The sequence below is a fragment of the Cricetulus griseus genome, chromosome 4, assembly GCF_003668045.3.
Source record: "Cricetulus griseus strain 17A/GY chromosome 4, alternate assembly CriGri-PICRH-1.0, whole genome shotgun sequence".
In the NCBI taxonomy this organism is placed as follows: Eukaryota; Metazoa; Chordata; class Mammalia; order Rodentia; family Cricetidae; genus Cricetulus; species Cricetulus griseus.
In genome coordinates this window covers 33,960,748-33,988,098 of record NC_048597.1, presented here as the reverse complement: position 1 = coordinate 33,988,098, position 27,351 = coordinate 33,960,748, and the positions used below count along the sequence as shown (strand labels likewise).

Sequence of the window (27,351 nt, the reverse complement as noted above, 5' to 3'; positions counted from 1 at the left end):
CCAAAAGCATTTATAACCAGAGCTCTGGTCAAGAGGAAGAAGAGCACATGATTAAAGTTTGTGTTTAATCACAAGCCAGCAATTAGGAGCTTCCTCAATCTTTAGCAAGTACCTTACTTAGCCTTACTCTGATATGAACTCCATTGATTAAAAAAATGGATGTTAGCAATATGAAGGAAATCATCATTGCATGGATTCAGTATTTGCATCTAATAAACAAAATATATACCCGATATTACTGTCGTATAATTATTTCTCAATTATTATCAACATAAGAGCCTTATTGTCATTTTCTGAAGCATGCATAACTGTTATTGATATTTTCATAATTGTTAGATTCACAGTTTTGGAGGATATTAAAGATGCTTACCTTGACCCTTCTCTTAGTAACACATGGCAAAAGAATTAAATTTCCCTTCAAGAGCCCAGAGACCAAGTGAATGAAACCAAGAGACAAGATGAAAACATGCATGATTTTCTCAAGTTCTAGAGGTTCCCTACAGTGATGTGTTCATAAACATTAGCTTTTCTATGTGTTGTGAAAACATAAATTTTAGTTTTTCAGATACCTTGGAGTAAGATTCCCCAGTCATATGGCAAGCATATATTTTCAAAATGTATTTAATTTTATAGGAAACTGCAAAACTCTCTTCCAAAATGATTTTGCCATTATCTGTAGCTGTTCTGAATCCTTGTTAGTACTTGGACTTGTTTCTTTGCTTTTATTTTTATATTTTCATTTTAGTTTTTCTATGGGGTATATAGTGGTATCCTGTTCCAAATTTAATTCAACACATATGTTAGATTTATAACTAACAGTTTTTGTCTTTAATTACATTGCATTTCATTGTTCTCAGTGCCTCTTTTATAAGGGTACCAGTCCTATTTGAGAAGGCTCCTTTCTCATGACCTAATCACTTTCCAAAGTTCTCACTATCCAACACATCCACTTGGAGAGGTGAATGGTTCAGTGTATGAATCTAGAAAGGATCCAGGCAATACGGACATATCAGAGACTCTGACCTACTGCTCCAGTGGAACAGTTCTTATTCAAGAGAGCTATAAGTAGTATCACTTTTCACTGTTGGTTTCCAGTTATTGATCAATACATGAAATACAATTGATATTTGCATGCTATTTTTATAATGCCTAACCATGCCGAACTCAATCACTTTTCCTGGGAATTTTTGCTTTGTTTTGTTCTTTTTGTAGCTTTCTTAAGATTCTATAATAGATAACAATAGGATTTCATTTCCAATTTCTGTTTATTACTTTTGCTTGCATTATAGCATTGGCTATGAAGTAGAATAAGGTAGAAAATACCAATTATTAGGTATATATTTGCTGTTTTCATTTCAGCAATTTATTAAAAGCATTACTTGTGCTGCTTATTTGCCAAACATAATTTCACTTGCTACCTGGGACAGAATGACCTGGAGGAATACCTGAGGAATAGTTAAGGTCATTAACCTTAACAAGCTGCTGACTGCCATGTAGGCTTCTGGAAAATCTCTCTTGCTTGTCCATCTCACTGTTGTCTTAGAATATAAAATTAGAGTACAAACTGATCAAGGATTATAGCCTTTCAGGAACTATCTCGGTAGTATAGATAGATAGATAGATAGATAGATAGATAGATAGATAGATAGATAGATAATAGAACTATCCCTTTCAGTGACATCTCCTCTCTTCTGCCCCCACTGGTGTCAGAAGAGAGCTTATTCCAAGAAGATTCCTACAACAGAACTGTTTGTATAATGGTTGTGACTAAGCATCTATGCTAATCACTTTTCATCAGAGTGGCCAAATACCTAAGATGCCTTAAGAGATGAGGGATTTGATTTGACTCAGGAACTCTGAGTTTTCAGCCCATGATCACTTGACTGAAATGCTCTGGGCTCCACATCATGGAACATCATGGTTGGCAGGGGGCATGAGGTAAAGGAGAGAAGCTCAACTCATGATGGACAGGAAACAGAGAAGTATGCACCAGAGTGAAAGGAATGCTACGGGCACTAGGTTTATCATTCATAGGCATTTTCCAGTGTCCTCCTGTGAATTTATCAATGGGTTAGTCCATTGATAATGCTAGTACCTTGATAATGCAATCAACCCACAAAAGTGCTAGCTATCAAGCCTTTAAACAATGTTTTTTTTTTATTCCTTGACAATTTCATGTATATATACATGAATGAAATTGTCACACACTCTCTTTTCCCTCTCTCACTCTCAATGTACTCTTTCTTCCCAACCAGGCTCCCACATGAGCCCTTTTTGAGCAAAACTTCATATCCAAACTATAAAAATTTCCATTCCTTAGAGGGAGAATGGTGGCTGGGCTGCCTCTGTCACAGGGAAATTCTTCCTAGAGCTCCCATAGCCAGAGCCACACTCTGTGTGTGTGGAGAGGAGAGGGGGCCAAAAGAAGAAGAAACTACTCCCCCCCCCTCAACACACACTACTCCCACTCCTGAGTGCAGCAGCAGAAAGACCTCTTTCCCTTTCCTGAGTGCCCAGGTAGACTCATTAGCAGAGGTTTTCTTCAGAATCACAGAGGTCGTCATGAAATTGTTGTGCCCAAGTCTTGAAGACCCCCAGAGACTACCAAGGAGACAGACTCACCAAACTGCAAATACAAGGCTTTATTGTTAATCCTACCAGTAGGACTCTGGTCTAGCCTGCTGATGCAGCAGCCTCCAGTGGGAGCCAAGTCCCTTATCTATTGCCAGAATTTAAAGGAAAAAAAATCACACGATTATATCAGTAGGTACAGGAGGGGCACGGGTTGGAGATTCTGATTGATTGACATTTGGGGAACAATTAGGGGAATTTCTTACAGTTAGGGCAACTGGTTTGTTAGTATTTTTGATTTGTTGACTACAGATGGGAGCATTATGGTTTCTATGGCTTTTGTCTGTTGCTTGCAGGTAGCCTCATTGGTTGGTGCTGGGAGGGAGCATTCTGTGGTTTCTCTGTCTCTTGGAGGTGGTTTGTTATCAAGCATAATATCCAGGTACTTACTTAGTCTAAGAGGAAGGTTGTCTTGGAGTTTTGTTCACAATACAAGAACTAGAGACTAGGGGACTGGGTTTGTTTTGAAGGCTTTCCCACAACCTTTACATTTACAAAGTTTCTCTCTAATATGAATGATAAGAGTTGAATGGTAACTTAAGACTTTGCCACATTTATAAAATTTCTCCCCAGTGTGATCTAGTAGAAGTGAAGCCTTTGAGTTTAGTTTACCTCTTTCAGAAACAAGGAGCTCTTTGCATGGCTCCAGGAGAAATTTGTTGCTTCTATGCCAACAAATTAGAGGCAATTAGAGAAAGTTTAGCCATGGTCAGAAATAAGCTTAAGGAAAGAGAAAAAAGATGTCAAGAACCTGATAACTGGTACAAACCTTCCTCCTCTGGTCCCCCTGGTTAACTACTCTACTAACAACCATTGCTGGCCCATTAGACCTTTTGCTCCTAGTTCACACTGTAGAACCCTGCTTGCTCAACTGCCTACTTAACTATGTAAAACAGAAGGCAAATTCTGTTGCTAGTACTGAGGAACAATATAACTTCTGGCCCCATATGAATCCACAATTTGACTCATGCCCATAGAATCAGTAAGGAATGTCACAGGCTCCCAGATCTTAGCCCAACTGACACCATGTTAAAGACACCAAGGCATCAATCTAACCTAAAAACCCAGCACATAGGCCCCCAACATCTGCCAAAATGAGAACAAAGTCCTAATCCATCATAGTCCATACTTCTAGGAAAGTCCCTAAATGTACTAACTTTGCTGTTTTGACTTCTGTAGCTGTTTACTGCTGTTCTTGCTAATTGGAGTCTGTCATTCAGTCTGTGGTAGTTTTGTTTTGTTTTGTTTTGTTTTGTTTTGTTTGGGAGGGTGTGGGGTTTTTTTGTTGTTGTTGTTGTTTATAAAAAGCCAAAAATCAGTAAGGCTCATGACTGCATGATTTGGGCAAGTTCCCCCCATAGCCTCCAGCTGGCAAGTAAACACTTCCTCTTAGGCTTTAAGAGCATTCCTGTGTGCTCTCTACCAGTTACCTTGCACCATTAGTTTTTCATCAAGTACTAGTTAACTATGACCATTTTATACATGTCATTTCCTAAGAATAAGGATACTACTACCCATTTTAAGTTTGCTGCATTCTATAAATTCTATAAAACCGAGTGTTGAATTTTTCAACTGCTTTCTTGTGCCACCTGATTGGATCATGTGGTTTTTCTTCTCTAGGGTGTTGATATAATAGATTAATTACACTGATTGATTTTCAAAACTTGAATGAAGTGTATATTCTTGTAATCCCACCTTGTTGTTCATGGCCTGTTTTTACACATTGCTAATTGTAATGGACTAAATATTGAGTGTTTTTGTGTATACCCCATTGAGAGACACTGAAGTTTGTTTCTTCTCATATCTTTTACAGATTCTGGAGTCCTTGGCACTGACCACAAACAGTGAATTGGAACATGTTCTGAAGAGTCTGTAGAAAATTTATTCTTACTTAAATATTTGGAATAATTCACCACTAAAACTGTAAACTGAATTTCTTTAATAGTTATAGTGCTACTCAAGTTACCTGTTTCATATTGGGGGAACTGTAACAGCTTGTGCTTTTGGAGAAATTGGTTCATGTCAACTGTGCTGTGTAATTTATGTATAAAAAAATTGGTGACATTTCTTTACTATAATTTTGGTGTCTTCTAGGTCAGCAGATCCTGTCATTCCTAATATATGTAATTTGCATATGCTCTTGTTTTAGTCTTGCTAGAGGTTAATCAATTTTATTGATCTTTTCAAAGAAACATCCTTCATTTCACTGATTTTTCTCTATGGTTTTTCTGCTGTCGGGTTCACTGGTCTGTGTTATTACTTTCGATATTTTACGCTTTGCTTGCTTTGGAGTTATCTTGCTAATGTTTTCTGGTTACTTTATATGGGAACTGAGATTATTGATTTGAGAATATTCTTATTTTCTACACTAAGCATTTAGTTTATTTAGTGCTATAAATTTCCCTTTTGGCTCTCTTTTAATGCAGTTCATAAATTTTGATACTTTATATTTTTTGTTTCTTTAAGATACTGCAGTGTGGCAAACACTAGGTCCTGGGGCTATAAGATCCACACTTATCATATACATTAAAAATAAAATTATATAAAACATGCTGAGAGTTTTCTTGAGCAGTTGAACACTTCACTTTAAAGTTCCCTATATCCTTAATTACTTTTCAATAAATTATGGGAAATAAAATGGGAATAAGAAAATGTAAATGTTGACTTATATGGAATGACCCCATTTGTGTCGTTACTGTATGAAAACAGTCTCCTGTAAATCAGTGAGTAAGTCTTATCATTCATATGGTTCTTCTTTAAACTTCTCATTGTCAACCATTTTGGATTGAAACTGATAAAGGAAAAAATGTACAATACAAATTACAGTCAGAAGTAAGACTCAGACTCTGAAGAGATTTTTGTTTTTTAAATGTCCTGGAAGTCTTTCAGGGGAAAAGAATGGATTCTTACGAGCAGGTTAAAAGAGGAAGTTGTAGCCTTGACTGGCTGAGCTGAAGTCTTTAGCATATTCAGGTAGTCATGGTGTCAGAATGAACAAGAACTAAATGCCAAAGATGTGACTTCAGATGAAGGCCATTTAGATAATTTCCGGTAGCAGGTGGTAATCTAATATGCATTAGCCTGAATAATTTGCATAACCAGCTGGTTATCAGTCTACCCGGGCAAGGTTATTTTAATCTTATCTGTTAAAGCAAGAATAGTCATGCCTGATGTGTATTCTTGGTCAGGGTTAACTAAGTAACTCGTAGCCTGAGTGCTGGAACGAATTAGGGGCTCTATGTATATTAATTCTGTCTTCCTCAGTCCCATCCTCTGTGGAATGGTGTGTAGCACTACTTCACACATGTACTTTGAAATGTTTAGACCACATTTTTCAAGAGACCACTGCCAAAGTATATAACTTCTTCATGCCTCAATTTTGTTTGTTGGAAGAGAGTTGACAATTATCCCTACCTCCTAAAACTGTTGAGACAATGAAATGAGTCAGTATGTGTAATATGCTTGGAGTTCCGGGGCTGGGAGCACTGCAAGCACTCCCATAGTCTGGTTGTACTAGTGGTATCAGAAAGCTGCTTGATATTACATTTTTCATCTTGAAGGGAAGCATAGGAAGGCAGAGAAGAAAGAGGGGGGCAGAACATAAAAGAAGAAAAGTGGGGAGCAAAGAGGAGACAGGAAGAGAGATGGGGGAGGGGAGGGCCAGGGAGAGAACAGGAGTTTAGATTTAAAGGTTTCTCTTTTTGTCTAAGAACCTGAAGGATCTTCATGTGCTTGATAGGATGTATAAAATGTCTCTAGGAATGAAATCATAGAGTGTTTGGGATTTTCATTTTTTATGTGTTTTGAGGATAAAAGCAGGCTCTCAGGAAAGTCAGAGAAAAGGGCCTTCATAATCACAGAGCAAGAGGTAGGCAAAGTAGTGACTGGAAAGAGAAGCTGTTCTGCAGTGACATCCCAGCCCCATAGACCCTGACTCCAAGAAGGACGATGAGATTGTGAGTGACAGATAATCACTTCATTTACCTCTCAGGTCTCTGGAGACTGTTCTCATGGAGAGTCTCATTGAGGAGCTCCTCGGGGATGTTTTTCCCCTTAATGGTTTGATGTCTTCATAGTAAACATGGTGAAAATTGGTTTTACTTTGTCCCCTAAATGTAGAACCTTATGGATTTCTTTTTAATCATTGCTGGCAACCAGCTCTGCATGACAGCACTGCACACAAATACCGTGGATGATGATGAGTGAATTGAGGAATGCGGGTTGCATTGTACTGAAAGGGTAAGACATCGTGTCTATGCAATTGCTTCATCCCCCTTGGGAGAGCTGTAGTTCAAAGAAATGTGAGCATAGATGACTCACAAGACATTTTGTTGGGGTTATCCAGGAGTCACCTTTCAGATCACATTAAAGTTTTCTACTTTCTTCAATCACCATGGGTGCATCCCACTGTGGATTTCAACCAGGTATTTAGATTATTAACTTTCATATTTTTGAGGCATCTTCCCAAAGACAAAGAGCAGTTACAAACATGAAGGGGTTAGAAATGTCCATTAGAAACGTTTTTCAATATTTTTCCCATCTGCATTATAAGGAATTTGGGGTTTTCATCTCAGGAATTATTCTATCATATTTTATTGTTAGTATTGCCTATCAGTATATGCTGACATGAGCCACGAGAAGCCCACACTAAGTTGTATTTCTCATTAGCAACTGTATGAATACATTTTTGGTTTTGAGTTAAAAACTACTTTTGGAAATGTGGATGTTTCAAAGCACTTTTGTTGGAGTAATATTCTAATTGCTAACAGATGAGATGTTTAACAAATGGTCTGACCCAAACACTTTGTTGAACAGTGTGGCCGATGTTCCCTTCCTAGGAACAAAAGTAGCTCTGATTATTATCTTGGAATATTTTCAAGGCTTTTACTATTTACCTGATTCTACCTGGTCTTGGTCTGGGATACACCAGGCCATATTTGCTACAATAGATGCTTTTTGAAATATGAGAAACTGGTACTGTGTAAAGTACTGAGCAAGCTTCTGTCTCAGCTAACACAGAGTGGTCCCTGGACTGCTAATATCATGTCCTCAGCCTGAAAGTGTTGTTTGTGAACTCTGACACCAGACTTAATTAAAACATTCTGATGTGGTCTTAAGGATCTAATTCACCAGAGAGCAATAGGACAGTTACCTTTGTCCTGAACCAAAAGTTTCCTTTTCAGAATCATCTCACTTTCTTCTGTTGAGATTCAGATTGTGAGTATCTAACATTGGTTACCTATATCATTAGTAAAACATTTCTTTCATTTCTTTCTCATTTTTATCAAACAAAAATATCTATTCTGCCATCTTAACTAGTTCACCATGCCAAAGGCATCAAAAAATAAGGCTAAATGAGCATATTTGACAGACAGATTTCTGGCTCCCAAACCTTACCTTTATCTTTTCCTTGCAGTGGGGCCTTTGACCAGACACTTGAGGTCCTAGCTCTATGGCCTAAGTCCTTCATCTACAAAATAGGAATTAGATGCATAAAAACAAGTATCACAATCTATGGTTCTATTTCCAACCATTTCTCTCAGCCCTGTCTCATAAAAAGTCTAGAATATCATAGTGTATTTATTCATCAATACAAATGGAGTGTCAGTGAGAACAGATCTTCAGGATTCTCCTTAAGTTTGGGGTTTAGGACTACAGAAGATGCTGGCTTCCTGTGTGGACCTTTGACAGAATCAGCCTTACGAAGACAAGGAGAAGTCTATAGAGAGAACACCATGGACCTAGCCACCAGCTGTTTATAGATTATCCTCATCATCATCCAAATTCTTCTGAAACACTCAATTCTATAGAGCATCCAAGAGTGGGGCTCTGAGTATTCATATAAGAATGCTCTGGAAAAAAATGCAAAGTGGTGTGCCTTTTTGTAGCTGTGCAGTCTGGAACTGGGATGCATATCAGGATGGTTCAGGGTAGATAATGCAGCAGGAAACCTTAGATTTGTCCTGACTCGTGAATTTGTAGAGTACAGAGTCAAGGGCAGAGTGCCATCTGGGTGAGCACTCACATACCATACAGTGTCAAGGCACAGAAGCATTATAACTACCCATGACAAAAGCCAAAACGGAAGGGTTACGTCTAGAAAAGAAGTCTACCAAGGGCTCTTTAGGACAGTTACTAAAATCAGCCAGCTCCCTCCTCTGTGACAGGCTAAGGCTACTGCATTGTGGTCTTCCCAATTACATTCTTCTTTTCAATTTTTCTGAATGGTTGTGATTCCAAAAATCATATACACTAGATAACAAAAGTCCTCCCAATATACATCCCGAATTCCCTGCACCTACTTCTTTTTAAATGGCAGTTGATTGTGATACCCTTAACACTAAAGGAATCAAAGGCATTCCAATAACTACTAGAGTGAAAAATATTATAGCTGTTATAGATGAGGTACACAAATGTATTGTTTAGTTACACGGGCATGGCTTTAAAAGTTTAAACAGCTTTTGTATGTGTTTTCTGTGGCATCTTTCCTTTTAGTGCAGTGTAAGGACCCACTGGAATGTGTTTGTTTGAAAATAACAGAAAACTCTGTTCAAGCTTATTTCTGTAACCAGCACATTTATGAGCGCACAGGATAAGACAAGACATAGTTTGTCTAGGCTAATGATGAATGGCAGAACATCTACTCTTTCTATCTCTTTTCTCTTCCAGTTGCAATGATAGAAGATGTTTCCTCTCGTGATCATGGAAATGTTTTCCAGACTGGGCCACATGATTCCCCAGATTTGTGTATTGAGGTGCAGAACAGATTTTATTCCTCACGATTGAGAGGGAAAAGTAAAAATGAAAAGAGACCTTGGCTGGGGATGTAGATATGTCAGTAGAACGCTCACCCAGCATATAGGATGCTCTGGATTTTATCCCCAGTACCACCTAAACTAGTGCACATCTGTAATCCTAACACTCTGGAGTGGAAATTAGACATCAGATGTTCAAAATCATCTTCAGCTACTTCGTCACCTTTAGCTACATAGGATTTTCGAGACCAATCTGAGAAACATGAGAATATGACTCAGAAAAAAAAACCCTAAAACTAAAATAAACATACAAATAAATCTGTAGGGTTGACATACTAGCTTATTTTTCCAGTCTCTCTAATCCTAAACAAATTATTTAAAACAAAAACCAAAACATCAATGGGCTGATTCCTAGCTCAGTTATGTACTCAGAAATGCTGATGGAGCTAGTACTACATCAGAAGTACTTATCCCTTGGTGTGGCACATGCCCTGTGCACTATTGATGGGTTTGAAAACAAGAGGCGGTTCCCAGAAAGCACAATTATGCATGGAAATTTTGACAAACCTTCATACTAGAGGTCAAAATGGCCTGCTCAAGCAATCTTAAAGTTCCCCATGAGCCCAGAGGCTGCAAGCCCAGCAAGGATGGAAACTGCACACCCCATGAGGTGGATCATCCTAACAGTGTGGCTTTCTTCTTTCCACTGGATGTCTAGAAATCATCACAGATGTCGTTTGGATCTCTAAAGGAGAAAAGGCGCATGTGTACACCAGGGCTGTCTTTGACCTGGACCTGCTCTATGAAGCCAGCTGCTGACCACTGACTGACTCTGGAAACTGCAGCTGCATCCTTTCCCCTTTGTCCTGTGTGCTCTTCTGCCAGTTCTCCACACACTCCCCCGACCTTGGTCACTCTGACACTCCCACTCTCTTTGGCAGATTCTTTGCTCTTGCTTTTAATTCCTTCACTCTCCATCAAAGTATTCCAGACTCTGAAGTGCAAATTTACCAAGGACCTTTTGTGGAGTAGCATGCTAGTAGACATTTCGCCTATATCATCTTCCTAGTTGTCAGCAACTACTGTATAGGGAAAGAATTATTTGGCTTTGTGTGATCTGAGGTTATTGAGAAGGCAGAAGGGGAATTTGAACCCAGACCTACCTTGGTCCAGATCATATGCTTTTTGTACAACTCATCACACCCCTAGATTTTCTGTGTTTCCCTTATGCTTTTCAAAATACATTTTGTGCATGCCAAAAGAAAAGAAAAAAGAGGAAAAGAAACTAATACACAGCCAAATCATCCTCCAGGGTCTTTTAGGATTTTTATACTTTAGATTTAACATTTATATACAGTTTTATTTTGAGTTGATAACAGGGGATATTTGACATGTGGTTGTTATAAGCCAAGGACTGAATGTTTTCTACCTTTCACTCATCTGTCTCTTTGAAATGCTCTTCTAGTTTTTCTAATCTCATTCCCACAGCCAGGCATCCTTTCCACATTCCAGTCAGAGGAGTGGAATCACAGGCACACCATCTCTCCACAATGCGTTGATTGTGAAGAGAGACAGAGCTCTCCTTTCAAAGAGGCTTTCCAAATAACACCCCTCCCCCTCAGTTCTGAGGTGCTGCAAACGAAGGAATCATCGAATACCTTCCTGTCTCTGAATCAGGTAAGGAAATGCCAAGCATTTAACGATGACAACAGAGTAGGTTCTTGCAGAGCAGGTGTCCCAGTGAAGGGCTGGAAGCTTCGATCCTGGCCAACGGCTGTCATTTTAGCTGGGAGGTAGTGAGACTCACGGAGACCTGGGGAGGTGCCACACAAGGGTGAGCATGTACTCAGGGCAGAGGAACTATGACTGCTCACTTACAAAACAGAAATGCTCCAAAATGATATTTGCATCCACAAAAGCTGGGAGAAAGAGAAGAACAGGTGACAGGACACCAAGAGGCCCAGGACAGCCCCAGTCTGCACGTGGTATTCCAGCGTCACTAGTGACAGCTCCTTCTTAGAGAAACAGATTTGCATTTTGTGGCTTCATAGTATGGTGACTGTATGATATTTACCTAAATTTGTTTGTGACAAAAATTATATTTTATACCCCCAAAATAAGGACAAAATTATTATTTTCTTTGACCAAAGTCATACGTAGGGAAAAGCCTGGGACTCTGAAAGAACAATAATTAACACAGAGAAAAATTAACCTCATCTCCAAACAAAGATTGGATATATGTATGGAGTGTTCAGGATAGCATAGGGAGTCAACCACGCCCAGATAATAGAAACTGGTGAATCCTGTGACTGAAGTTCCTCAAAAAAGCAAGAGCTGGAGGAATGACAGAAGACAAAGAATTCTGCAAGGAACTCCCTTCAGTCACAATGAAACAAAAGATGCTCTTAAGAATTGCCCATATGACCACAGAGGTACTGCATCATCCAGCAACAAAAGTGTCACCCCATAGACTATGATGTGAATGCGTCCTTTATGGACTCAAACAGTGCTTCCTCACCACAGCACACAGTCTCCACAGCACACATATGGCAGTCTCAAAAGTGACATTATTCCAGTTGTTATCTACACCATATTGGCCTAATTTTTGTAGATATACTTTTTATTAATTAATATTCTTTTCTGAAACCCTTATACCCTGCTCATTCACTCAGCTGTGCATATGAGTTTTTTTTAAAGAAAAAAATCCATGGTATTAACTACTTGCTAACTTTAAAAAGGGGCAATCTTTTCACCCAGTCACACACAATGAATGTCACAGACCACACTTTCAAGGCAAAGGAGATAAACTGATGAACAAGGATTCATTAGGGACTTGCTTACACTGTGGGACAATTCACAATGTACAAGCTCTTATCAGTTCCAAGGCTCTGTTTTTTCCTTTGTGTGAAATTCTTCTGCGTGGCAAGGCATACAATTAAAAGCATTTGTGCATGATACAGAAGACAAGGACAGTCAAGGAGACTGCAATTGTTATACTCCTGATATCATCAAAACAGGCAACTTTCAAACCATCACAAAGAATAAAGATGTCATAGTATATCCCACACTCCTTCACAGACAGTAGGTGCAAAGAATTCTCATGCGTGCTAATTTTCTCAAGCTGCAAAGTCTTATTGCTTCTAGTTTTTTCTCAAAGAACTGAATGGGGAAACACATTTTCAGCAAATGAAAGTTTCAAAAGTAGTTGAATTAAAATTTAAATATAAGGTCAAAATTATCTAGAGATTGCTTATAATAGTGCTTGACATCAAAACAAAGGTCTTGAACACCATGGAGTGACATCTCCAGCTCAAAATTATTTCACATATTATACATAAACATATATATATATATATATTTAACCTAAGGTAAGAGCTGAAAACAATTAGCATATTTCATATGGCAACCCTTGGATCCTGATATCATACCACACCAGCTCCCTCCTTCATGCTTTGTCCATACCATTTGCTTTTTTCAACTCTATTCTACTGAAATCTTGCCTATTCACCTCTAGAAAGCCTTCCAGATCTCTCTGACAACATGCAATGTCACCATCCACTCTATTTACCCCTAAGTCATTGTGTGCCCTTGAGCCTATTTTGTATTATACATATTTATGTGGTTACTTGGCTTACCATTATAAGCCTCTTAAAGGAGACACCATTTCTTAGTTACACTCATTTCTTATAACCCATGTGCAGAGTGTATGTTAGAACTGAACTGACATCTACTATTTCATTCAGTTGGGAATGAGATAAGTTTTATTCTAATTCTGTACTTTGCATAAAAGGGACAGTAGTTCTGACGTATAGCAAAGTCTTTACAGTAAGATCTCCTCTTAAAAGATGTGTTCAGTGTGCACCAACCTAACTTGTATTTTGCTATAACTGCCTAAGAGTTCATGCATTTGTTTGCAACAAACAGAAACCTGATAAGTAGTCCTAACTGGGGTTTCTTTTATCTCCTCTCAAATAAATGTATTTATGGGAAGTAACTATAGGGTAGGTCTGGATGCCATTAGGATTTCTAATTCATTCTGTTTTTCTTCTCTGTAAACTTTGTCTAATATCTTCTCTCTTCACATCGCAAACAACCTCTTGTACCTCCAGGACATCAGGAAGAAAAGAAGAGTGCAAGGAACATTGCAGCATAAGCCTTTTCTCCTTTCAGAAGTTTTCTGGAACCTTCCTTGATGGATTCTTAAACACCTGACATCTTTATTTGTAAAATACTTTTCATGGGTGTGTATATTCAGTAGAGTACTTTGCCATCCCAAATGAAATTAGAAGTCAGTTAGGAGATAAATAAAAATGACAATTAGACTGATAAGCTATTGTGACTAAGAGATTCCTTATTAATCAATATCAAAATGTGGAAGAGGCTGCAAATTGGGGAAAAGAATGCATCTGTGTTAAATATTCACGTGCGCTTTTACTGGTCCATTGCCCATTAAGTTAAACAGTAAATTATGACTTTTTAGGACTTAAGAACATGACACAGACCAGATCGGGTGCGTTCAGGTAGAGGAGAGGGAGCTGCCAGAATGAGAGGAGGAGAAGAGGAGGGGAGAGGAGGAAATGGAGGAGCAGAAATGTTGAGTTGGGGGAAGAATAGAGGAGAGCAGGATGAGAGATACCATATCAGAGGGAGCCATTATAGGTCCGAGGAGAGATCTGGCACTAGGGAGATTTCCAGAGACATACAAGCATGACACGAACTGACAGTCTAGGCAATGGTGGAGAGGATAATCTAAATGCCCTTTCCCTATAATGAGACTGATGACTACTTTTTATGCCATCCTAGAGCCCTCATCCAGTGGCTGATGGAAGCAGAGGCAGACACCCACAGATATACACTGAACTGAACTCTGGAACCTAGTTGCAGAGATGGAGGAATGAAGATCAAAGGGGTCAGTACCAGGCTGGTGAAACCCACACAAACAGCTGGCCTGAACAAGGGGAAGCACATGGACCCCAGACTACTGTCTGGGAGGCCAGTATGGGACTGATTCAGACCTCTGAAAGTGAATGTCAATGAGGAGGCCTCTGCACTCTAGGGGGCCTCTGGTAGTGGATTAGTATTTTTCCCTGGTGTAAGAAGGGACTTTGAGAGCCCATCCCATGTGAAGGGATGCACTCTTGGCCTGGACACATGGGGAAGGGCCTAGGCAGGGCCTAGGATGATGTGGTGGACTTTGGGGAGCCCCGTAGAGGGCCCTACCCTGCCTGGGGAGTGGAGGGTAGATAGGGTGGGGGACAGGTGGGGGGTTGGGAGTAGGGTTGGGGGAGGGGAAGAAGGGAGAGAAGGTATTGACATGTGAAGCAAGCTTGTTCCTAATTTGAATTAATAAAAAAAAGAAAAGAAAACCATTTCTAAGTGGATCTAGTTTCTAAAGCAGCACTCTAGCTACAATTAATATAATTATCTCACTAAAAAAAAAAGAATATGACACAGGTGTATACAATGCATCTTTGATCTATGTATACTGATAGATACTTGATTTTCCCTCATGGAAGTCCTTACCCTTTCTGGGGAGCAGAAAGGGGTTGGGAGAGGGGGCCAGTGGGGGGTGGGGGAGGAAGGGAGGGAGAGGGAACTGAGATTGACATGTAAAAGAAGCTTGTTTCTAATTTAAAGAAAAAAAAGATACTTGGTCTTTGGTGCATAGAATTGCATAGAATTAAATCATTAAAAAAATCATAATTTGCTGAGGAATGACTCTGCTACACTACACTAAACCTTTTAAATGTGTCTCTTATTTAATCCTTAGCAATTCCAAGACAAGATTGTATATATAATATATATATATATATATATATATATATATATATATATATATGAGCATAGTGGCTGTTAAGATGTAAACTTTGACTTTGAACTTCAGAGATATAAGATGAGCATACTCACTGACTCAAGTCTGGCATATTACAGCCCACAGCAGTTATACAATGACAGTTAAACATGCATAATTCTAACAGGACAGAATGCTCCAGAATCTTAGTAACATTTTAGAACAGCCCATCCTTTACTCTTTCTTTAGATACCCACTGTGACACCAGAGTAGAGAAAGGGCAAAGTGTTCAACTTACAGGCATTCAGTTACTGGCCACAGCTTCATTTTCAGCTGTGATTCTCAAATTCCAGCCCTTCTGCCTTATATGTCTTATAAAAACCCATTTTGTGAGTATATACATTTTTAATTCTTTCAGTGTCATTTTAAAATCATTTTCAGAGAGAAAATAAACATGTGTGATCAATCCACCCTATTCTAATGGAAATTAACATCTCTGGTTTCTCAAACCTTTTAGACTTACATTAAATAGTGCAGGATAAGGCCTGCTAATGCATTGTCTCTAAACTTTTTACTCTCTCAGGATGGCCACCACAACAATTCATGTTGTTTTCTTCTAAATAATAATTTCTTATCCTTTGATACCTTTATCAAACTCACAGAGGTAACTTTTCTTCATTCTTTGGCAGTGTATGTGAATGCTAGCCCAACCTCTGAGCTATACCCATAGCCTTTGGTTTTTTAAGACTCTCTGTAGTACAGGATGGCTTGAACTTATTTCATAGCCCTGTCTGCTCATGAACTCATAATCTTCCAGCTCTATCTAGAGGGGCTATGATTATAGTCATATACCACCACACCCAGATCACAGAGGTAATATTTGAGAAAGATATTTAGAGAATAGCCACTCTAACTTCCATGAATACTAGTTAATTCTCTTATTGTCCAATTTGAGAAAATAAGGACAGGGCTTGTTTCATCTAAAAGAACGGAATAAGAATGTCAATTGTAAGACAGAACCTGAAAACAACCTAAGAATGGATAAAGACACTGTGGCGCATTAATACACTGGAGTACTACTCAGTGGTTAAAAAACAAAAACAAAAACAAAAAACAATGGCATCTTGAAATTTGCAGGCAAATGGATGGAACTAGAAAAAAAAATCATGAGTGAGGTAACCCAGACACAGAAAGACCAATATACTATGTGCTCACTCATAAGTAAATATTAGACATAGAACAAAGAATAACCAGCCTACAATCCACAACTCCAGAGAAGCCAGGAAACAAGGAGGACCCTACAACAGACATATATGGATTCCCCCGTCCCCCTCCCCAGGAAGGGGAAATAGACAAGATCTCCTGAGTAAATTGGGAGCATGACGGGGTGGTAGGAGAGTGGGGAGGGGAGAAAGGGCAGGGGGAAAAGAATGTAAGTGATTGTGAAGGTTGAATTGGGGGAAGGGCAGAGATACCTTGACAGAGGGAGCAATTATGGGGTTGGCAAGAAACCTGGCATTAGGGAAATCTCCAGGAAACCACACAGATGACCCCAGCTAAAAATCTAAGCAGTTGTGGAGAGTGACCTTAACTGCTTTTCCCCTGTAATCAGATTGATGACTACTTTAATTAATTCCAGTAACTGATGGAAGCAGATGCAGAGATCCACAGCTAAGCACTGGCAGAACTCCTGGAGTCCAGTTGTAGGGAGGAGGAGTGATAATATGAGCAAAGGAGTCAAGCCCATGATGGAGGAAGCCCACAGAAGCAGATGACCCGTGCAAGTGGGAGCTCACGGACTCCGGACTGACAGCTGGGGAACCTGCATAAGACAGAACTAGGCCCTCTGAATGTGGGTGACAGTTGCTTGGTCAGTTTGTGGGGCCTCTAGCAGTGGAACCAGTATGTATCCCTAGTGCATGAACTGACTTTTTGGAGCTCATATCCTATGGAGGGATACCCTCTCAGCCTACATACATGGGGGAGGGCCTAGGCCCTGCCCCAAATGTTCTGACAGACTTTGATGATCCCCATGGGAGACCTCACCCTCTCTGAGGCGTGGTTGGGGGTGGAGTGGGGAGGAAGTGGGGTGAGCAGGAGGATGGGAAGAAGAGGGAACTGGGATTGGTATGTAAAATAAGATTTTTTTTTTTTAAAAAAAAGACAAACAAATGAATGCCAATCCCAGAAATAACTTCAGAATTAGAAGGAACATCTTGCTGAGTGAAGACTTTGAATGCTTCATACACAGAACATACAGACATGGAAGTTAACAAATAAGTTACATAAGAGAGGGCATTATTACAGTCAAGATTTGACTATAATATTTTACATATCATTACACACAGCTTAATTGTTTTATTTTTTTTCTATGAGTGAAGAATTGTGTTACAATTTCCATTCTGGGCATGTATAACACTAATTTCTCTTAATTGATGGCTTCTATAGCCATCCTGCTTAGGTAGCCTCATGAGTTTGTTCATTCGGAGAGAATTTCAATTGAATCACACAGTGCTACAGATATTATTAAAATATGAGGCTAATTCAGTTTGGCTCTCTGGTGAGGAATATTTTCTGTAGGTGATTTAATTAATGACATGCATATGCAACTAACAGTAACTATAGAAAATAAATTCATGAGTGGTTTATGTTACGTTTGAAGTACTTTCTGAATATTGCTTTTGAATAGGAGAGTAAAGGAAAATAACAAAAAGACTAAATCCTGGATTACCTGTATTTGATAATTTGGAAGAAAGAAGTGTTTGATGTCAAAATATCTAAATATTTAGATGGGTGCTATTCATATCTGTGTACTTTATGCATGAACTCTAAATATGCAGAAACTGCATGATCCTTTGTCACTACCTGACTTTTTGTGACTCAGTAATCTGTGACTTTTACAAAGGTCATGCTTCTCCCTTTCATTTAGTCAAATTAGTAATACAAGCCATGTGTGTCAAATACTACTATACACTTCCAAAATGAATCTTCAGATTCACAAATGAACTTAAAATATTGATTTTGAAGAAACGGCAGTAAATAGCATAAGTGGTATAAAATTTCTTACCACTATATAAGTGGTAAGAAAACTATTTCATTTATTCAAAATTCCACACAGATTAGACATGCCCTATTCTTCAAGATAGGAAAAAAATAACCAGTGCAGGGAAATAATACTCTCTTTTGTTTCTCTCCTAGAAGTTATTGTAGTCAGCACTCAATCCTTCAAAAGAAATGATTCGCCTCTTTTGTTTTGTGGTGTATGTTAGCTATGAACCAAATGACAGTGTGTGTCAGTCAAATGCAATACTTGCAATGGTATTAAAATCTGACTATCAATGCAGAAGGTCCTGGAAAATGAGCTTAATCTGAATAATATATCATTTCCTTTGCATCCGCAATCTATCATTTCGCAAACCATGCTTAGTAAAATGTCAAAAATAAAAAAGAACCCACTTAAATGAAAATATATCTTCATCTCATTCATCTTCATCTCATTTACATGTTACTGTGTTAGGCAGGCTAACATTAGCTTTCCTGTGAATGCAGAATGAAACGGATAACACACTTACTTGTTTTAAAAGACCTTAGGTCTTCCTTTTAAACTCCAAAGGATTGATATTAGAATCCTTATTTTAAACTTAAAGAATTTAAATTAAAATTTAATTGAAGGACTAAAAACAAATTGTTGGAGGAAATGATGTGTGTATTTAAAACTAGCAGTTTCCACTTCTGTTCTCTTGGTTCATAGAATATTTAAAATTGATGCTATTATTTACTTATCCTAGTATACTAGATATTAATTGCCTGGAAGATTCCAAATTCTCTAGCTAGCTATGGCCACCTTTTCAAATATACTAACCTAATAAGAGTTGGAAATTCAGATCCTTGTCAAAAGGGTGAAGCATGGCATAGAGATGTGAGTTTCTCAAATTTGTGGTTCTAATAGTCCCCTGGTCTCTCTTTACTTCACATCTTGAGAATACTGCCATTTTCTGTGTACAATCAGTGAAGGGACTACTGTCTTGAGTGTATTCCATCCCCAGCGCTGTATGTTTCATCCAAATCAAGGCTATGACTGGAAAACTTAATGGAACACTGGGAAAGAAAGCAAAGAAAGGATTGTCATGGGTCATACACAACAAATGCCTTGAAATTATTTACTGATCTATTATCATAGTGTCTATTTACTTATTGTGTGAGTTAGTCAGCAATGATAGTCTTACTATGTAGTACGTGCTAGCCTCGAACCTGCCCTCCTTCCATGAGGCTGAGATTGAAGGCATGGATCATTACTCCTGACATAGTTCTCCTTTCAAAGGCATCCTGGCACTTATACAACTGTTAGCAGCTGCAGCTTACCGCCACTGCTTTTTCTCTTCTGACGCCATCTTCTTCTGGATAATGTTACCTTCATTGCTCCAAGGTCCTGTTTGTTTCTTCCACAGAACAAAACAGTGGTGATTCGTTTAGCCCATCCGTGCAGACATTGCTGATAGGAAGTTAGTTTGGGAGTTGATTTTTCTAGCACCCCTTAAGCTACATTTCTGTTCAGGGTAAACGTTCCCCAAAACCAATTTATCAGCTTTGTTTTCTCCCTTTTGCACAAGGTGTAGCAATTTGGAAATGGAGGGCTTAGAATTTACCCAATCAATAAAAGGAAGCAGCAGGCCTGGGGAGACCACCCAGTGGCCACACACAAATTGAAAGGTCTGAGTTTAGATCCCCAGAACGAATTTAAAGCTGGATAAAGCAGCACACATTTATAACTGCAATGTACCTATGGAGATGCAGGAGGTGGATGCAGGAGAATCTCCAGAGACTAGTAGTTAGCTAAATGGGAGTACAAAGGGGCAAACAAGAAACTTCGTGTATCAAACCACATGAGGTGGAAGCCAGGACCAACACCCAATGTTAGCCTTTGAATTCTACTTGCATACCATGGCATACATGCCCACATTCACATACACAAACACACAGATACACAGGGGTGAAGAAAGAAATGGGGGGAGAATAAAGCTGGGAAGAAGAGGAGGGAGGCAGACAATGAAAATAAGAATTATTCACCTTTAAATTTATAATAGTATTCAGCCATTTTCTGTAAATGGAGAAAGAAATGCAAGCTGTGGTCTGAGCCTTGAGGTGGTTTAACCTCGCCTTCAGCAGGAGTTCAATGCATGTGCCTTATCCTGGGATGTTTCCATAGTGTTAGGAAGCCAATGAGCTTCTCAGATGCTAAATAGCATCTCAGTTCTGTACTTTAATTCTTAACTGTTCCCAGTGAACATCTCTACAGGAAAGGACACAGCATAAAGAAAGCCATGGCAGTGTGCAGCTGCTTCACTCTAAAGCACGTTATCTCAGACACTCTGCTGTTCTCAGTATTTGCAGTTAAGTATTATGTTAGCCATTCATGTATAATTTATTCTCTCATTTCTAGGCAATTTTCACATGCTCTCACTAAATTCTTTTGAAACCTCCATCAGAGATCAACAATAGAGTCGAAGCTTCTTGTTCTGAACCACGAACAGAACTGACCGGTTAATTTTATTTACTTATTTTACCTTTGGTACAAAAAACTAATCGCAGCAGCTTCAGTATACTAAGCAAGTACTCTACAGCTGAGCTACACTCTCAATCCAAAACTGCTTGTATTTCTAGAAAAACGAAAGGAGTAAGAACATGACGGAGGAGGAGAATGGAAAGGGAGAGAGAGAGAGTTGCAGTAAGTGAAAACCAGAGTAGAAAGAAACCAAAGTAGTCTCCGACATTGTTGATGGTAATCTCACAAGAAAAAAGCTATAACTCATGACCTGCTTGGGGGAACTAAACAACTTCTATCATAAATATATAAATATAAGGATCACTCCTGCCTTCAATTTTCAGTAACAAATGTCTTTTGCAATTGCTGATAAATGTTAAGAACATCTGAGGAATAAACCTGAGAACCTTGTCTGCAAAGACAAGTTTAAAAAAAGCAACAAAACCTAACCATGAAAAGGGAAGGGTGCATCCAAACCACTTCTGTTCACAGAACGGATCATTAGCAGAATTCAGACACTCAGCAACAAACATGGCTATAAACATTTGTCCCCACAGTCCACAGGACAAAGAAAACGCTCCTGTGAGAACGGCTAGCAGATCTTAGGGCTCCAGTCTTTGAAGTTTGAAATATTTCCCTCGAACTGCAATCGGCTTCTTTCTCTCTGACCTCAGGGGAAGATCACAAAAGCAAATTCTCCTTCAGCACCCCCCAACACTTCAGTTATCCTGCCAAAAACACAGCCACTGATAAAGCTCACCAGTGATTCATTGCATACCCTCACCGTAAGGTTTCCAGTATAAATGCCATTTTAAGCAAGTCTCTTATGTTTTATTAATGCTTGAAAGACATTTAACAGCAATGATGGTGCCAAATGGTTCTTACCATATCATGTCATTAAAACCCAGATGTCTGCAGTGACAGGAGCACAGGCCACCAGCCCCAGGGGCTTTCCCTCCCTTCTCATTTCCTGAGCTCATTTACAAGACTCGGGGTGTGACTCTTCATATTTCTTTTTCTCCGAATGTCAATTCCTGTTTCTTTGTGTTGACTAGAAGAAAAGCAAGAATGAGAAAACAACATCAAGAAAAAGACATTAGGGAGAAGATCTTGTTAATTAAAATTCACATTGGCACCCTGTTTCTATTTTTAAATGTCTTCTCAGGGAGAAAATAGCCATCAAAATGATACTTTAGTTCCTAGTATTTCCTATCCAACTATCCTGTGTGGTGGTTTCCTCAAGTCCTAATCTTCCCCAGAGCCTATATTCAAAGCATTATTTCATTCACCAGCCTGAAGAGACAACTGTGATGGCCGCAGCTTCTGGCTCATGTCCAGGAACTCATGTGTAATGAAGTTTCTACTCAGTTTGGGCTCGTGCTGTTGTTTTGCACCCAAGGGCATCTCTAAAGCTCTCACCTTCCTGTGATTCTGTAGGAAAAGCTAAGGGGCCATGGATGTCTAGGGGACACACCTTAGCTTCTAGCTATGATTTTTATGATGGTGGCCTTCTTCTTCAAACCTGTTCACTTTGGGTCCTGATTTTCAGAATCACCAATTCAGTCTTGGCCCCATGTAGGGAGTCTCATCAGCAAAAGCATCCTACTACCATTGCCTCAGCAGATGTCAACCTACAAGGCAACTGAGTCTTGGAGGCAAAGGAAATGATGAGTTTGACTAAAGTATGTGGAGGATGGGAGAGGGAACATAAACCAGGACTCCCCTCTGGCAGTTATTGTTCTAGAGATGAACGCCTGACGTTTGACTTTATGGGAGGTTCCTAAGAAAAATGTCATTATCTCACAGTAGCTTTCTGAAAGCTGGTTGTATAACAGTAAAAAGAAGTGGAGAGACAAAGTGGGTGACGCGTTCCAATTCTCTCACATCAGTGTTCCACCAATGGTGTCCCATGTTCAGGCAGCAGAGGGATGTCCTACAGCTGTTCTCCTGCCAAAGTTCCAAAACAAAACTCAGGAAGCGAAAGCATAAAAGAATACAAAAACAAAACAAACAAAAAACCCCAGATAGATAGTGTTATTTTCCAGACACTGGGTTCTCCTCTTTCTTTCCCTGTCCTGTTCTCTGAACACTTTCATCACGTTATTCTCTACTTTGAGAACTCTGAAAAATACTAAACACAGAGAAAATGTGAGCTCTCCTCTCTCTCTTGCTTTGGAGGTGTTTGTTAACAAGAAATGTGGAATCGTCTCAGGCTATATTCTCCAGGGGCAGGATAGCCAGAATCTCTGCTTTATCTTTTCTAGACAGGTCTCCATACTTGTGCTAGATTACTCTGTTTCTGGCACAGCTCATGTAGTTGAAGGAATGCTACTAGCCAGAAGCTTCAAATTCTTTGCTGTGTCCACTCTGCGGTCCACAGTTATCACTAACTGGCCATACAGAAGGGGTTGTTCAGCAAGTGAGGAGTGTTGTTTCGGGGACTGTATAACTAACTGGCTTCGGTCTGGCTGTTTGTCAGGGTGGGCCATGATGTTGGGTCTGCCAGTCCACACCTCCAAGTTGGCACTGGTGACAATCGATTTGTTTAAATGTTTGTCTTCTCCAATACAATGTGAGCTTCTCTCACTCAACTTTGCTTGGCCAGTGCCCATACTGGGCCTATCCCAGCAAGGCTTTCTTTGATACCCAACAAATGTGTGAGAAGTCAGCAAAAACTTGAAAAAGATGGGCTCTAGAGTCCTTTCCAACACTCAGATCTTCTTTTGACCATGCCAGTCTTTTACTTGTTTATGACTATGACAAGTATTCATGAATTCCAGACTCAATTTCCAAATTCTCAAACTTGACAGTTACACAACCCGATTGTTAAATAGCCTCACCTATTGGTTGAGTATGTATATCACTCTTTTTTTTTGTTTTCTAAAAAAAAAAAAGAAGAAAAGAAAAGAAAAGAAAAGAAAAACCCATGCATTTACTTATTGGAGGGGGCAGAGGGAATGTTCCACAATGCACAGATGGAGGAGAGTGGACAACTTGCAACTCTTTCCTTGTGAGTCCGGGGACTGAACTCAGGTCGTCAGAATTGGCAGCCAGGGCTATCTCGCTGGCTTTGCATCCCAGTATAGGTGCTTTTCAGTTTACGATGCAGTAACATTTGACAAACCCACCATAACCTGAAAATACTGTAAGTCAAGAGTGCATTTAGCACACGCAATGCAGCAGACATCCTATGTCAGTATCAATATGCTTAGAGCATCAGTTGTTTAGCCTTGAGAACTCCCAGCTGCCCAGACACTAGGGCTTGTTAAAGGCAGCCCAGCACTGGAACAGGGAATCGAAGCACAGCCTCCATCTGATTGCCTATTATTCTAATTTGTACTTGTTTCCTTCTCACTTTCATGATGTGTTGACATTTCTTCCCCATTCCAGAATCTGCAAAGTTTCTGTAAGGTGGCTATAAATCCGGGGACTTCTTTTGAGCATAGTTTTTTTTACAGATACATAGCAGGCACTGGTATGTATAACTGTATCAGGGTTTAGATATTAGAATTAAATTGTCTTGGCAGCATGGGTCTTATTTTTAGCCCCCACCCTCCAAAGACCTCCACAGTAAAGGTCGTAGAAAATTTTTTTTCTTTTAAAAACTGAACATCATATCTATAATTGTACGCGGTGATGTTGCTACACTGACTGCAGTTTTAATTAAGAAAAACACACTCAGCTGTTTAAAACAGTCCCTTAAAGAGGGCTCGCAGCTGAACTCTTCCAGCATCCAGCATCCCACCCCTTCCAGTGGCCTGATGTGCGACGGGGGGAGGAGCCATGAGCAAGTTGGCTCTGGGAAGCGGGAGAGCGCGGGATGGGTAAGTCCCGGAAGTCAGTGACCAGAGAGTCTCGGCGGGTTCACTTTGGGCAGTGGTCCCAAAAACTGCAAGCTCTCCAGCGGGGCGGAGACCGCTCCGGACCGCGGCTTGGGGGCGGACCCGGATCGAGGGAGGCGGGTGGGACGCTCTCGGAGCTCTAAGGCGATTGGCCAACGCGGATGAGGGGCGGTGGCGCTCCAGGCGAGGAGCTAACAGGTCGACCGATCAGAGAGCGTGCTGATTGGGCGGGACGGAAGGAGCTGGACCAGAGCTGGCAGCTCATTGGTCCCGGCGGGCCGAGGAGGCGTGGCCGGCACGCGCGAGAGGGAGGGCGAGCGAGTGGGGCTGGCCTGCCCGCGAGCCGGTCCAGCTACGAGCGCGGCGGGAGCACGTCCCAGCTCGGCCACGGTCCTAGCCTTCGGTCCGCCGCGCTCCGGTTGGGGGGGTCTTGGGACGGGAAGCGCGGCGACGCGACGCGGGCAGGCAGCGGGAAGCAGGGCGGAGGGGTCGAGGCGCGCTGCGCTGCGCTGCCGCCGGGTCCTCGCCGGGTGCTGCGGGCCCGGCGCGCGGGGGCTCCGCGGCGCGCGCACTATGCGGGCGGATTGCCGGCCGCCGCGATGGCGAGCCGGGCTCCGCTGAGAGCCGCGCACAGTCCGCAGGGTCCCCGAGGCCAGGCCGCGCCCGCCGCCACCGGCCGGGCCGCGCTGCCCAGCGCAGGCTGCTGTCCCCTCCCTCCTGGCCGCAACTCCTCCTCCAGGCCTCGGCTTCTCCTGCTGCTGCTCCTGCTGCTCCAGGACGCTGGAGCCCAGCAAGGTGAGTGGTGGCCGCGCGGGCTGGCCTCCCGGGGCTGTTGGAGGAACCTGCGGACGCACCCGGAGATGCAGCAACGCCACACTCGATGTGCAAAGGGGGGCTCTGCCGCCCGGTGTCTCAAGTTTGCGCCGCGTTACTTTTCCTCGAGGCCATTCATTTCTCTCAAAAAGAGAGACATGAGACCCTGCCCGCGAGGCCTCTTTGCTGTCTCCTTCTGGACTGATGGACCGAGTAGGAAGCCAGTTGAAAAGCATCTTGAGCTTAGTGAAGACAGGTAGTGACTACTGTTCTTAGAGAGAGCGCCCAGATTCTAAAGCGAGTCAAGCAGATGGCAGGGATCTTTAGAGCCTTGCATTTGTTATTCTTTCTTTAGGGCACCTGCCCGTTAATTGAGGACCGTGGCTTGTGGATTGGCTTGATCAAACACAGAAGTGAACCAGGGTAGCGGTCCACTACCAAAAAGGCAAAGCTTTCCAGAAAGTGACAAAACTTTTTTCCCCATCTACAATCCTTGGAAAACCGTTTCCAGAAGGGGGCAAAACTGTTGGTTGATAAACCATCACAATGGAAAGAGAATACAGGACTGAACTTTTTAGTGTTGCTTTTTCAGGCAGCATACCACATTTTGTTTGGCATTAGTTGTTGGACACATTTTCCGTTGCTTTTCTCATTGCATTGCAATGAGGAAAGATAAGGATTGTGTTGTTACTGCTAAGAAGAGTTTTTTTTTTTAATACATTTTCATCTATAAGTCCAGCTTCCCGCTGAGTGCACATTTTTGTCAGTAAAGTGCATCTCCAAGGTCATGGGATTGTTTTGAGGAGAAGAAACTGCGACTTTGATGGCCACATGAGAGCGTAATCTCAAAGGGAAATATTTGCTTGGTTAACTGTACTCTTTCGTAGTTACATTTAAACTAAGTATTTAGATGAGTGGCAGGCAGGTTTCAGTCAGCACTTACTATATTAGAGTCTGGAAGCCTCTGAAGTCTTCGAATCTGTGCATGAGTTTTCTTCTTAATGGGAGGGAAAAAGACCTCTGTGGCTTACAGAAGCTTAGTATGTGCAAGGCCCAGGACTAAGTGGTCCATGTAAATCAGTCCATTTAACCCATGGCTAGGTGAGATAGTTATCCCATTTCCAACAAAAGGAAACTGAGCACGGTGAATAGAGCATATCTTACTATAGAAAGGAATATGACTATATAAGCAGCATACTCCTGTGTTTTGCACATTTCTAGATGGCGAAGTATTTACATCATATTTAAAACAAGTCTTCCAGTAGTATAGTCAGCTACATAGGAGACAGTTGTCTTTTGGAATATGTCATGGCCAGACTAATGTACATTCAGCATTATCTTATTTTAAATGACTTTGAATAATTTTAATCAACATTTTAGCAATATATTTGTCTTCCATCTTATGTGAATTCCAATAGAGATCAACACAAACAGAAATGACACAAGGGATGTTAAAATACGTGACTTTTATTTCTTTAAAATTGGGTAAATTTTTTGTTATTTAACCCCTTTGTAATCTTTTCTGTCTTGTTCATTTGAGAATACATATTCCTTTCATAGAGTAAGAAATTGAAATGATAACATGCGGTTTTACAAAGGGAAAGCATAACGTTTTTATTAATTATTAATCCCGAGTTACTAAATTAGTAAAAATAAGGGCCAGTTTGGTGAGCATCTGAACATTCAGAAATCATATGAGAGGTGAATTCCCTAAGTTTTGAAAATCTCTGACCCAAAAGGCCCAAATGATGCTTGCAGTGAAATTTCTTTTAAGCCGGTCTTAACTAGTGTAGCACATTGCTTCCAGGTGATCTGACATTCCCTCACACAAGAGGTGAAGCCCTGGAGTGCCTATAGACTTTTTAATATCAGAATGCCTACGTGTTCCCAGGTGGAATTTATGCTCTCTAAGAAGCCTTGGGAAGAAGATTGGAAAGAAATAATAAAATGCTATCAGCTGTCCTTGCTGGTAGAATT

The 27,351-nt window shown here is 40.6% G+C and overlaps 1 protein-coding gene and 2 long non-coding RNA genes across 5 annotated transcripts in view; 2 read left to right on the top strand and 1 right to left on the bottom strand.

The window, feature by feature from the left end:
- The first annotated feature begins 6,291 nt into the window (after positions 1 to 6,291).
- Positions 6,292 to 14,232, top strand: LOC118238752. The gene is made up of 4 exons (XR_004769813.1): positions 6,292 to 6,870; positions 10,875 to 11,063; positions 13,496 to 13,627; positions 14,190 to 14,232. It is a non-coding gene; the product is annotated as an uncharacterized LOC118238752 (long non-coding RNA).
- LOC118238753 lies at positions 10,696 to 21,699 on the bottom strand. Its single transcript, XR_004769814.1, has 2 exons — positions 21,605 to 21,699; positions 10,696 to 11,199 (listed from the first exon to the last, which is right to left on the bottom strand). It is a non-coding gene; the product is annotated as an uncharacterized LOC118238753 (long non-coding RNA).
- Positions 21,700 to 24,894: 3,195 nt separating this feature from the next.
- Dcbld2 (discoidin, CUB and LCCL domain containing 2) overlaps positions 24,895 to 27,351 on the top strand; it is a 65,971-nt gene continuing 63,514 nt past the window's right edge. Inside the window, exon 1 of one of the 3 annotated variants that reach the window (XM_035444447.1) lies at positions 24,895 to 25,356. In XM_035444447.1, coding sequence (XP_035300338.1) covers positions 25,161 to 25,356 — 196 coding nt within the window. In that variant the 5' untranslated portion in view covers positions 24,895 to 25,160. The remainder of the gene's footprint in view (positions 25,357 to 27,351) is intronic. The other 2 variants (XM_027412455.2, XM_027412456.2) reach the window with 2 other exon arrangements.